Source organism: Dermacentor albipictus, chromosome 8 (genome assembly GCF_038994185.2).
Source record: "Dermacentor albipictus isolate Rhodes 1998 colony chromosome 8, USDA_Dalb.pri_finalv2, whole genome shotgun sequence".
NCBI classification, from domain to species: domain Eukaryota; kingdom Metazoa; phylum Arthropoda; class Arachnida; order Ixodida; family Ixodidae; genus Dermacentor; species Dermacentor albipictus.
Window position 1 is genome coordinate 46617193 of NC_091828.1, and position 14103 is coordinate 46631295.

Genomic DNA, 14103 nt, shown 5'->3' on the forward strand with positions numbered 1-14103 from the left:
TGGCACTAGACTAACATGTTTAGGCGTGCTTGAAATAAATTCCGCGGCGACGTGCCCTAAAGCTGTCCTACACAGTTGTTGTCCTTGTCTTCAGCTGCAATGATATAACTGCAGTTTCGCAGCAAGGTAATTAAATATTTATTCCTGGTGGGTTCTGTGGAGCCATGCTAGTTCAGTGTCGTTAACGATGAGTGTGACAGCGTCTGTGATGCATGGAGAATGTTTTGTCGCCCAGCGCCCAGTGGTGGTGCGACATGCGCCGGCATCATATGGGGTTGGACTACTGTGTTTAAATAGCTGAGCACCGCACCTGCGTGCACCAACGACGGATGGTGTGCTTGGGCCACGTGTGCGCTAATCAGACCCGTAATAGTAGTGGGCTGCCGCTGGCGCATACATACCTTATCACGCATTGAGAGGCAGGCCTGCTCCTGCGGTTCAGGAAGGTATTTCCAGTCGAACCTACTACCGATGAGCAGGGGTGCGAACAGTGGAACCTGCGCAAAAGCGTCCTCCATGCCCCCGGCCTCAATTAGCAACACCATCTTGCTTGGGTCGGCCGACAGGCGGTTGGCGAGCACGCATCCTGCCGAGCCACCGCCAACTGCAACACGAGATAAAGTGTTGTGGATTTCGCGAGCCCACCACTGAAAACGCATTGCGATGCAGTCACTCGCAATATGCTGCACCTTCAATACGAAACGACAGTGCTCTGAAGTCGACGTATGCAACATACGCGATGCCAGCAGGACCAGTAAGACACGCTCGAAAGGGCACCAGGGCACGTAAACCTCTCAGGACTCACCTTGCAAGCCTCTTGAGACCAGCGATGCCTTCCAAGACATGAAAGACTTGTCAGATTCACAATAACCTGCTGTACAGACAGACGTACGAGGACTGCGACGCAGGTGAATCAATACGCAATTTTTTAAAGAAATACAAACCCCATGCTCCATCACTTTGATATGGGTGCTCAGATTTGATTTCAATGGCAATCGTACAGACGTACAATAAAAGTTCACGAGGATGGTCCTCTCGTGAATGGTTAGTCGCGAATTGTTAAAATGTCATAGAGTAACTGGTATGCCACAAACTAGAATATTTGGCGGGAGCTGTGCGTCGCTGAATTTAAGGCACGAGCTCCGCATCTCAATGCCGCCATCTTAAACGAGTTCCGTGTTTGAAATTTGCCGCAGTTAGGAGAAACAGGAAAGTGTCAATACATTGCAAACGAATGGAGTCTCTCTAACTGTTGGAGATTTTTTTTTTTTTGACAGCGCAAACCTTCCTTTCAACAAGCTTTCTAGTTAAGGTAGTTTCTTTGTACTTATCGGGAGCATTAATTAGTTCATTGGGTTATAATCAATTAGGTTAAGCAAAATTTATATCTTCACGTCCAGAATATGTATCGGCGTGAGTCAGCGCTTTGAAACTGGTATTTGTTTACAGAGCAGCAACATTGCTGACGCACTAATTTTATCAATAGTGTAGAAGTGAAGCGCAACTTTTGCTCCTGTACTTTCAGTGTGGCCTTTGGAAAGGCATACTGCTTGGTAACCTTGCACGGTAGCTATCATGCAAAATAATAGGTGAAAGCACTCACGTAAACAATGATGAACATGACCCCGTGAGGTAGCCTGCTCGTTTGCCTACATAAAAACTTACCGCAGTACTGCCAATTAAGATTACTTAAAGCTTTCCACTGCTGTCTAGAGTACAAAACACAGGATGCTACTTCTTGAGTGCTCTTTTATTGCTTCTATTCGGTCCTTATGGGTGCATTTGTGTTATACGGAAATCTCCAGAGCAAGAAGCGATTTGTTCATCTTCGCGTGAATAAATCGTTTCAGTGATTTTTGCTATTGGCGAAGTATCCGAATCTATCTCAAAATGCGTTCCCGAAAAACACAGTAACACAGAACTCATGCAGTAGCTACACAATATATATTTTGTCCTAGCTTACGTTAGCAAACCTGTTCAAAGAAAAAAAAAGAATAATTAAACAAACTCGGTGCGAGATAAAATTATAATACTTACGGTGCTGGGTCGACAGACATCTGACAACCGAACATCGTAGGTCTTAGGACCGTATCATGCACCTTGTTTTTTAAATATTTTTTCTTTGAACAGCATGGCTAAACTTAGCTGGCACACTCCCTATTTGCATGCATCATCAATTGAAGTAATCTGCCATGGAGCAGGACCAATTGTCCTTCGTATTGCAGCTACGATCAGCTACGCGGCCTCAGCCGATGCAACCGTTGGTACCAACACGGCATGAAAACAAACTTGTTTACTATACAATGCGAATATGCATGTGTATGTTAAATAAAAAGAAATTGACTTTATGCTTATGCATTATGCTATGACATCAGATTTATCGTCTGGTAGAAGCGGCCAGCTTTCTGTTTGTTCTCGCATAGAGATAAACAAAAGAAATATTGAATGGAAGAACTAACTTTTTTATGCTTTTTAATGCTAAATGCAGGTGTACTGGGATGTTTTGGCAGATATGTCGCGCAAATAAAGCCCCATATCACTACACAATACTGATGGCGCACCTCTAATTGACACTGAATGTCCCACTGCGTTTACCATATTTTTTGCATCATTGTTTACAAACTTATTCGAGTATGCCAATTGTTCTGATTGCTGCTACCCATCCATGAAGCCTATGGCGATTAGTCCTGAGGGCATTGAATTTTCAATTACCACCTTAAGTTACCCTCGTCTGCCAGAACAAACAACATAAATTTGAAAACTCTTAACACCATTTCGATTTCCAGCCAGAATTTGTACCATCTTTGAGCAATCATTATCGTCTGGAGAACTGCCTGCCAACTGGAAAATAGCCGAGGTTATTCCTCTCTTCAAAGCGGCTTACAAGAACTCACCAGATAAGTATCGTGCCATTTAATTTTCACATGCTGTAAATTACCTGAACATACTATTGCTTCACATCGGGTTCGAACAATCTGGAACAAAATAACTTTTGCTATCCAAACCAGTATGCCTTTAGGAAAGGCTACAGTAAGATCCAGTTATTTGAGCTCACTACTGACCTCCATTTTAACACTGTTGAAAATTAGCAACGAGATTTTTTTTATTTATCAAAAGCATTTGACACATTTGCACACGACCGGCTGTTTACTAAATTATCTGCCCTTTGTATTGCTTCTCTTAAATTATCCTAGCTTCGCAACTTTCATTTTCCGTCAATACTTCAGAGTTATCAACGACTTTTACTCATTACTATGTGCTATGTACCATAAGGAAGCGTGCCTGAGCCCTCATTTTTTTCTTATTTACATTTCCGGCCCTCCCAATAACATTCCATCCTGCTTACGTCTTTTTGTAGATGACTGTTGTTCACCATTAGATCACGTCCGAGACTTACTATCTCACCCTTCAAAATGATGTTGAAGCTATTGTTGATTGATGTAAAAACTGGCGCATGATTATAAGGGATACTAAATGCAAATATACGACTGTTAATCGCAAATATGATATTTCTTATTTCTATTGTTCTTCTAAAGACACTTTCCTCTACAAACCTACGTCGTACAAATATTTCGGAATTCAGTTCACGCCAAATGTTTTACGCTGTTGTGAAATTTCATAATCTACAACAAAACACCGAAGACATTGGGTTTCATACGACGAAACCTGCGAAACGCGCCTTGTTCCGTTCCAAAATTAGCAAATGTAAGATTTATTCGTCCGCAGTTCAAATTCGTCTCATCTATTTGATCTCCCAATCGAAAATATTTTGTTGAAATGCTGGAATGGATTCAAGACAGTTGCCCGGTTTACTTTCAACAATCACGGCGCCCTCGCCATTGTCTCCCAGCTTGAAAACCTTAGTGATACGCAGATACTTAAAAATCATCGTTATATTTTACTTTTGTGTTTATTTCACAAATACGTTTACACTGGCACTTCGTTTTTTTTTCCTCTGGCATCACCTGCTCGATACTCACGGCGCTTGCATAATCACCCCTGCTTTAACCACCCAAGAGAAAACACTGAATTATTCAATTCATCTGCATTACCTAGATCCATTAAGCGCTAGAATGATCTCCCTGACAACTTACTCTATTTCTTGGCCTGAAGAGTTTCTGCCTGCATTTATCGTTTTAATCTTGTTCTAAATGTTTTCTTTTGTACGGCTCTTTCAGCTGCTGTAAATGTTCTTTTTATACTGCTGTTTCACTTGTACTTGGTTATCCCTTTTTACCATATTCGCGTTTGTCTTGTTTTCTAATCTTCCCATTATGTTATTTTATGCCTGTTTTGAAACAACTTTGTATGCCTTTTGTGTATTTTCCTTGTACTGCGTCTGTTGTACCATTACCATGGTTTACTATTTCTGTAATGTATATGTACTGATATGCCCTCGCACCCTATGCTCTTTGGGACCTGAGTGGCGTAAATAAATAAATAAATAAATAAATAAATAAATAAATAAATAAATGAAAAACACTACACGAGTATCTAAAGATATGAGGCACGGTGTGTTCATTGGACCAGAAATTCGAAGAATAACAAGCCAAGTCCGTGTCTAATGGTTATCTGTAATGGCCGGCTAGGGCGAAGAGATTCTCAGCCTCCGTGACCTGTTCACGCCTTCCAGTTAATATAAATTATTGCATGGGAAGCAGAGCACTATTGAAGTCATACTGCGTCAAGGTCTTCGCACCTGCTTTTTATTGACAGTTCTCATAAAAAACGCGCTAAAGACGAAGACGAAAGAAACACATACAACATTACGTGCGCTGGGCATCCAACTGCCGTTAATTTCAAACGATCATCTATTTTATCGACTAAAATACTCATAGAATCTTTTGTAGGATAACGCATGCGTGATGTACCAGATGAGCAGTACATGAAGTTGATTAAACAAATTAAATTAAATTATGGGGTTTAAGTGCCAAAACCACTTTCTGATTATGAGGCACGCCATATTGGAGGACTCCGCAAATTTCGACCACATGGGGTTCTTTAACGTGCACCTAAATCTAAGTACACGGGTGTTTTTGCATTTCACTCCCATTGAAATGCGGCTGCCATGGCCGGGATTCGCTCCCACGACCTCGTGCTCAGCAGCCTAACACCATAGCCACTGAGCAACCACGGCGGGTATCTGAAGTGGATGATCGTTTGAAATAAACGTTAGTCGGAAGTTCAGCGCCCGCCCTGCCGTAAGTGTTCTTTTCCTCTTCGTACTTAGCGTGTTTTTTGTAGTTACGTGTGGAAAGACAGACAAAACATTATCAGCACTCTATTTACAGGAGCAGCGCAGCCAGAGGGCCAGATAGAAACCAGCTCGTCACAAGCCCAGATGATGGTTCTCGTCTTCACTTGCGCCTTGTCTCTTGAGCGTCTGTTGTATTGCAACACAACCCACGGCGACGAAAGCCTCACCCCGGTGCCTGGAAATATCTGCGGCAAGCAAGGAGCTGTAGGGCTTGAGCTTGCCGACGTGGACACTGGTGGTGGGAGTGGAGGATGTTGCGAGCCTGGCTGAAACTATTTCGTAGATTACATCAGTGACTTGATGAACCACGCGATATGGGCCTTTGTAACAAGAGAGGAGTTTATCCCAAAGGCGTACTCGATGGGAGTGCCACCTAAGCAGCAGTAAAGCGCCCAGTGAAAAGTGCACGTCTCGGCGAAAGAGGTCATGACGACGCTTCTGGTTCTCTTGAGACACTGATAAGCGAGCGCGTTCAAATTGTCGATCACGGTCAGCGCGAGCGATGTCATCATGGGAATATTCATTTGTCGAAGTCGTAATTGATGGTAGCATGGGTTCACGGCTACACAAAAGGCAGAACAGGGAATAGCCGGCAGTGTCAAGGCGAAAAGAATTGTAGGCGAAGATAATGAAAGGTAGAGCGACGTCCAAATTGCGGTCATCGGCTGAAACGTATTTCGCCAGCATATCTGTGAGGGTCTGGTTCGGCTCGGCCAGGCCGTTGGCTTTTGAAATGTACAAGGTGGTAAGCTCATGCTGAATACAGCAGACGTGCGTGATGTCATCAAGGATCTTAGATAAGAAGGTACGGTCTCCGTCTGTGAACGCTAGACGTGGATCGTCATGTATCAAGAGGGCGTCGTGTAGCAGAAAATCTATCATATTAGTGGCGTATCTGGTTAGTAGAAGGCGCGTAATGGCCTTTGTGGTCACGTAGTCTGCGGCGACAGGAATGCACTTCTTCCCCAGTCCTGACAAGGCGACGTCGCCGTGTTATTGGCCAGGCGCCAGATGGGGTGCGTGATGCGTCGATTCTTTGCTTATTCGAAGCGGCGGCATTCTTTGATGGTTCTTGGCATTCAAGTCTAGAGACATTGCTGAAAACCGGCAAGGTTAAGGCGCCGTCTGCGATACCCCCTAATATATGCGGCAATTTGCCTATTTCTGACATCTTGTCAGTTGTGCCGCAGAGAGCCAGGACGTCTTTCATTTACGAAACGTAGGGCTCTGCGGGGTTTTGAGCACGGGCAGCAAGGGCCTTTTTTGCTGCCATCGTGCTCCCAAAGGGGTAGCCATACAGTTTGCGAAGTTTCTCTTTAAAAATGTCTCAGCTGGTTAATACGTCTAGGTAGGTTCTGTGTCGTATCTATGGGGGGCCACCCAGGTAAAAAAATTACGTGAGCGAGCATGATCGTTGGATCCCTCCTGCTATAAGTGCTGATGCGTTCGTAAAAGCTGCTCCACTCTTCAATGTCGGTGCCGTTCAAGTCAGAAAACGGGCCAGGGTCGCGAGCCTGCAAAAGCGTCCCTACTGGAGCCGTCTGACGAGTCGTATCTGACGCTGGCGGGGTCTCATCTCCGGGAGGCAAGTAGAGAGCTCGATGTACAATGTAGCGACTGCTGCGAAGGTTCATGGTGGGGACGGGAATCGCAAACTTCCAGCAAAATGCTACTTGTGGAAAGACAGAGAGAAAAACTATTTATACTGAATTTACAAGAGCAGCATATACTCAGACCAAGATGGAAACCAGTTCGTGCCAAGCCGAGATGCTCGTCCACGTCTTCATTTGCGCCATGTCTCTTGAGCGTCTGTCGTATAGCAACATTATGAAAATGGTCAACATGAACCGAATTGCCCATAACCAAGTATTGTTTTTTTATCTGCTCGCGAGACATCTATGAACGTCCATAAGCTCAAAGCATGGATAAAGCCAGATTCTATTTGTGTGCAGCTGGACCGTAAGTGAAAGAAGGTATGATTTGACGCCACGTCATGAAGAACGAAACACTAGACGCCTCTGTGTGCCACCTCGCAGTAGCGAAATAATCGCAAACAGAATATTTCACATGATGGTTTGCTGCTAATAAAGGACGAATTTGAGACTAAGGTTCTGGCCGGCGTAAGTTTACAACTTCAGGTAAAGTGCAAGAAAGTACTTAGGACAACAGAAGAGAACGAAGAGACAGCGTACCAACTGCGTACCAACTAGCCCACTAGTCTGTTCCTTTGAAAGGTAGTAGCAGCTGTGGTCATCAAAACTTGTCCGAATATTGCTATTAGGACCAAACTTATTGCGTCATTGGGTTCTTGCCACAACAATCACACACATTTATCCTACGGAATCGAAACCACCGGTAGAAAGCTCAAGGTTTATCCTCCACGTAACAATCCTAAGACCAGCCCCACTTTTGACGTAATAGTGCCCGAAGACTTAACCCATTAGGGACCGGTTTCTTTTTTTTCTTGCTATCTTGAAATAAATCTAATATATTAACTTACCTTTATACTAATAATTCACATGCAAACAATGATTACTCTTGCCTAATTAGTTTTTGAAATATAGCCCGTGACCATATGGTCACACTGGGCCCTTACGCTGCAGCAAAATACGCGCAGTAAAAAACATTTATTTCAAGCCATGAAACATCACTAAAAACATGCATAGCGAATAGTCGAGCACCTATTTATTGTGATATGGTTTAAGTCATGGAATACACATGCCGATGTCATAATTTGTGCATTGTGTGTGCACCGCGCTGTTGCAATTATGTCATGCACACCTGCACCTCTTGCCTTTAGGTATTGGTGCAACAAAGTGGGCCACTTGGTCATACCGTGTACCATTCAGGACATCACCAGTCTTTGGGATTCTGTGTTGACCACGTCCTCTAGGCTATTTGTCCCATCGCATCAGGTAGCTTTGTGCAATTCGCCTGCGGAATTCCACCTGCGTGACGTTGAACCCTGTGCTACGAATTAACGCCCAAGCGTTGCTGATAGATACATCACAAAATCAAGTAAAAATCGGTCACCACCACTTTTTGCCACGGATTGCAATCCTATAGGCGCCTACATTTGCATCCATCTGGTCCATACCTCCTATAAAACTTGTGCTGAGCAACACTGTTTGGATGGGCCTCCTTGATACGCTTCTTCTGAACACGAGAGTACCTGTATGCAGATGACATTGGCTCCACGCAGTGAATGGTGCTTACGATTGTTACTACAGAATTGTCCATCCAGCGGACAACAATTATCCCATTGTGGCTCAGCACGGGATCTTCGTGTCCGCGAGGTTGGTGCTTGACGAATTCTGGTCAAGTGATAGGGCACTCTTTGGGAACACGGTTCTGCTTCACTGTGCCCGTGCCTTCATAGCTTTGTGCTTTGAGATGCCCGAGTAGGTGCATGCTTGTGAATAAATTATCAAAACAGAAAAAGAAAGGAAAGTCGTGCGTCTGTGCTGCGAGTTCTACCACCATTTGAAGAAGTGACGCCGCTGCTTTTCCGAAGTCCTTTTCATATTTTGCAGATGTTCTGGGATCCCCTGCTTGCCTTGATACACTTTGAAGTTTACAAGGTATCTGTTCTTGGCTTTTAGGCACCATACTTTATACCCGAAGCGGATACGCTTTCCGCGTATAAACTGTTTACAGCCATGACGACCATAATACTCGATCATACTTTCGTCATAACTCAGGTGGCGCACACGTTGAAAATGCCTCAGAAACCTTGCATTCAATAGTGCCATCAATGGAGGCAACTTTTCCAACTTGTCACTAAGTGCTAGGCTTGCATTTGGCACAGTGCAGTAATCGCATTGTCTGACCGGAGCGATTTCTTCGCATAGCATTGTAGGCCATCGTGTTGCGCATATCCGTGCCGCTATCCCAATAGCACTTTTTCCCTGGCAAGCGCTTATAGCGGGACAAAACGAGCACTCCAAGAAAACTTAATTCTTCGTTCGTAACCTCCGGATCGGGCATATTCAAAAATAACACATACGTTCTTGTTTGTTCGACTTGCAGCTCCACGACGGCTTTGTCAAAAAGTTCCAACAACTCAATAGGTAAAAAGTCCTTTTAAGCAGCAAAGTTTGGGTCGGGAAATATTCCAAGGCTTATCTGGAGATCACCCTTCGTCCACTTAGAAGCAGTGGATAATTTTGCAGGAATGGCCGCATCAACTACACAAGAAACCTTTGATGTTCCGTCACCTTGCTCGCCGGGGTCATCATCGTCCGAGTCGCATCCACCAATGCGGCGTCCGTCAGAGAAAACAGTTTCAGCGCCGGCTCATAGCTGCCACCTGCTTAGATTGTCAATGAGCCCACCTCAGTCTTCATCGGCCGTCTTCATCCGAATAGGTGCTAGCTTCTGGCGGCCCGATATAGATCACTGACACGTCGTCATCTTCCTCTACGACTATCTACGCTATTTCTTCCAACATCAAACTATTCAGACAATAAAATAAGAAATAACCACTGCGAGAACACGCCAGTAGCCGCGCAAGAGATAAGAATGCAGTTTAAAAAAAATAATAAGTTAGGTAGCCTAAAGGCCCAGCGTGACCATATGGCAACGCGCAAGATATCACGCTCGTTCATGGATAAATCAAAGATTAATGTTTCACAAATTCTCATCGAAGGTCACATATTCAAAGAGCAATATGGAGGTAAAGATATCTGACTATTGCTTAAAGAAGTAGTGAAAAAAAAAACACGCTTACCCCTTGGAGCAATGCATGGCAACGCTACTCCCAGAGCAACACCTATTCCCGCCTTTGCGAAGGGCTCCCACAAAACGACTGACAGCTGCTGCCACTTGGTATCCATAAAGGGAACTCTAATCTGTCAAACGGCACGTCAAAGGCGATTTTGGTGCCGTTTTGTTAATCTTAATTAATTGAAATCCACTGTGCAGACTACCGTGACCATTTGGTTACGCTGGTCTTTAATGGGTTAAATAGTTGCAGTGAAGATCAAGTTATTTTAAAACAAACCCTGTATTTCGGAGTGCAAGGAGATCATGCCGAGTACCCCAATATATTTCGAAATCGTGGGTGACGTTAAAATTGAGTTTGCATGTTGAGATGTACAACTAGTGCTTCCAGCTCTAGTTGGATTCCGGAATTAGATGGCGCCCTATTGTTATTGTGTGCCGTATAATTGGTAGAAGTACCGATCGATCGTATCGGGAACTATCTGACAAAATTTTAATTTCTAGTACTATTATTACAAAAACTAAACAACACTTAAATGTGTCAAATTCAGTTTAATTTTGCAGCTATTCAGTACAGTTGCCGAAAAAAATTTCACCGACGATTACGATACTCCCTAACACGAGATTCGAGCGCAGCCCTATGCAGGTTTTCTTTTCGCGATATATTGTCTGGAGCGGACAATCTCAAATAAATAAATTAAATTATGGGGTTTTACGTGCCAAAACCATTTTCTGATTATGAGGCACGCCGCAGTGGAGGACTCCGGAAATTTCGACCACCTGGGGTTCTTTAACGTGCACCTAAATCTAAGCACCCGGGTGTTTTTCGCATTTCGCCCCCATCGAAACGCGGCCGCCGTGGCCGGGATTAGAACCCGCGACCTTGTGCTCAGCAGCCCAACACCATAGCCACTGAACAACCACGGTGGGTGAGCGGACAATTTCTCGTCCGGCACATTGCAAACGGGGCGATGTGTGCCACGACTCTCTCGCTTTTCCATACATCACGAGACGCAGCGCCTGGGTGACGTGTGGGCGCGATTAACAGCATCCGCGTATGACACACCTCCGCTCGTACAGCGCTTCGTTTCCATATGGGGTTTCGGTGGACGCGCTCACCGCGCGCCATCGGTAACGAGAAGTCGGTGCGCTACTCGGGTGCCATCTTGTAGCGGTCATCCCCGCAGAGCCCGTATTGCGCGACACTACGCTTTTATTCTCACGTGAGCTTTTCCATAAATTCGTCCTCCTCCTCTTTCCTTCTCGCGCTCTCTTCGTTATCTAGGCAGGACTCTCGTGCTCTCAGCCCAAGTCCGAGCTTTTTGTGCTTAGGGATAAACCAAGAGGGATACATGCGAGGCACTATGTGCCGCCACCACCGCTGAAGGTGAAAGTGGGGGGTGCACCGGTCGCTGAGGTCCAAACGATCAGGATCCTGGGGCTGTATCTGAAGACTAACAGGAAGAATAGGGAGGCCTTGGAAAGGCTCAAAAATACTGTCAATGCTACCGTGCGACTTATCAGGAGAATCGCCAATCGTAAACAAGGCGTCAAGGAAAAGGACTTGTGTAAGCTGGTACAGGCGTTTGTGCTCAGTAGAATAGTGTATGCGACGCCTTATATGAAGATGGACGCGACGGAGAAAGGCAAGGTGGAGGCTATGATTAGACAGGCGTATAAGGCGGCCCTTGGGTTGCCTAATGATACTTCCACCGAAAGGCTGCTGGGATTAGGGGTGCACAACACCTTGGAAGAACTGCGGGAGGCACACTTGGCGATGCAACTCAGTAGACTTTCCAAAACGATAGTAGGGAGGGATATATTGGAAGGGATCGGCATTGGAGTTGATCCTCCAGCTGGGGACATGAAAATTCAGGTGAAGCGAGAAATGCACAAGGGCTTGTACATAAAACCTTTACCTAAAAATATGCATCCGATACATCACGAGAACCGTAGGAAGGCAAGAGCCAGAGCTTTACATGCTAAGTACGGGAAGTAATACGGGGCGGTCTACGTAGATGTCGCCGAGTATAAGAACAAGGACGCATTTGCAGTTGCGGTGGTGGATGGGCGGGGACGCTTAGTCACCTCTGGATCAGTCAAAACCCGCTCCTAAGAAAGTGCAGAGGAGGCGGCGATAGCGCTAGCTATAGGTAATACTGAGGCTGACCTGATTTTCAGCGACTCTAAAACAGCCATCCGAAATTTGGCGAGGGGCAGAATCTCTGTCACAGCGGCAGGATTACTAAATCGGGCCACGGGGCGAGGGACTACGGAGGTGGAAATTGTCTGGGTACCGGGAACTCTGGGAACCCTGGGAACGAGGCGGCTCACATGAATGCTCGAGGTTTCGTCAGCCGAGCAGGTGAGCCGGACGTTCCAGGGAGGTCCACGAGAGATGGGCTGGTGTCCTTTCACGACATTACTAACCATTACAAACTTGAGCGGAGAATTTACCCTCCACCGGACAAGCAATTGGTGAAGGCGCAGGAAAGCGTCTGGCGAAGATTGCAGACGAGATCTTTTTATAACCCATACGTGTTAAACAAAATCTACCCGGACGTTCAGCCGGAATGCAAATGGTGCCAGGAACTGGCCACCTATGACCACATATTATGGAGATGTAGCATAGCGCCGCCACCGGCGGATATTATGCGTGATCCTTCTCTCGAGCAGTGGGAGGCCGTGTTGGCCAGCTCAGACCCGGTCGTCCAGACCAGGGCCGTGGAGTGGGCCACCCAGGTCGCCGTCAGCCATGAGCTGATGGCCATCTAGCACGGAATCGTCCGCACATGCGTTCTGACGAAAATAAAGTTTTTCCATCCATCCTGATGAAGGTGTAGCATATAAAAGATATTAAATAAAAAATATAAGGCAGTAGCCATCTCAGGATTGCTGCCGACATTAATGCGAATATCATTATTTCTTATTAGGTCTGTGCAGTTCATGAACATTTTATGTTAGAGCGATTGTCACAATGATTCGTCATAAAAATGGCCTTCACGTTGGCGTCGACAGCTGTCGAGAGATAAGTTCTGCCTGAATTTTGCATTTATCGACAGACGTGAACGTGATGCGCGCGCAGATGGAGAGGATGCTGCAAACACGCCACAAGTTAACGACACGAGGAAACAACCTCTAATCAAACGTGGCAGTAGACCGGGGCTGGTTAGGCGCTCATTAATGACAGTTGTGCGCAACTATGGCAGGATGTGTGACACCGCAATAGCAACGAAAACGGATGGGCGCGTTGGAGTTAAGAGAAGTAACGAGGGTAGAAGATTTAGTCAGTCCCTGCCAGCGGGCATACGTGGCGCAGCACTAAAGGGTCGGAATGCCTCGCTTGGGGAACCCGTCTGACGCGAGTTCGAACATCTAGCATCCGGGGAAGTTATAAAGAATTTTTAAATGTCGACGTAAACGGTTAGTTCGAGACCAACCCGCGAAACGGAAAGTGCGCAAAGCGTACTTTAGGAACGTTGATCGCATCATTACTTGCAGTAATGCCACCTAACAGACCACTTGGACTCACCGATCACGTAGTCGTACTTGTCAAGAAGGAAGAGCTGGTCGACGACCAGATCGGTGGGCAGGTTTACCAGGTCAAATAGGGACACCATACCACCAAGAAATAAAAGTAGTCCTTGAAAACTGAAGTCAAATAAAGTGAGGGCGTGGGCCGCCGTGTCCCACGCAAGATCCAGCAAGTAAAACATCTTTTTTGCCAAGCGTTTCGCTGGAAAACAGCAGATGCGGACACTTGCTTGCAGACGAGGCACCTGCTTACGAGTGCGTGGCGAATGACGGTCACGTGGTCGATAGTTATTATCGATGAATAGCTCGCCTTCTGCAATCACTGGCACTTTTGCTTTCGGGATTTCCGCTAAAGCCTGAGCAGATGCACCTCGAAACGTTTCCGGTGGCACGCCGGCAGGGAAAACGTTTGACGTGCTGAGAATGCAAGTATACTTTGCTTTTTACGTTGCTATACGTTGCTTTTTAGAACCCAGACCAAACTTGTAATGCGGTGCAGACGTTTCCAGTGAGTTCATCAGAGTATATTTTACTGAAACTGGCATTGCGGATACATATTGCCCAAAAAATGTGTTCATAGTTGATTGGGC

The 14103-nt window shown here is 45.7% G+C and overlaps 1 protein-coding gene across 4 annotated transcripts in view; it reads right to left on the reverse strand.

Moving 5' to 3' along the window:
* Positions 1-13878, reverse strand: part of LOC135909747 (4-pyridoxate dehydrogenase-like) — a 67965-nt gene extending 54087 nt beyond the window's left edge. The window contains exons 1-2 of one of the 4 annotated variants that reach the window (XM_070523322.1): positions 13512-13878; positions 402-604 (exon numbers count right to left, since the gene is read on the reverse strand). In XM_070523322.1, the coding sequence (XP_070379423.1) occupies positions 402-604; positions 13512-13695 (387 nt within the window). In that variant the 5' untranslated portion in view covers positions 13696-13878. The remainder of the gene's footprint in view (positions 1-401; positions 605-13511) is intronic. The other 3 variants (XM_070523321.1, XM_065441810.2, XM_070523323.1) reach the window with 3 other exon arrangements.
* Positions 13879-14103: the final 225 nt, after the last annotated feature.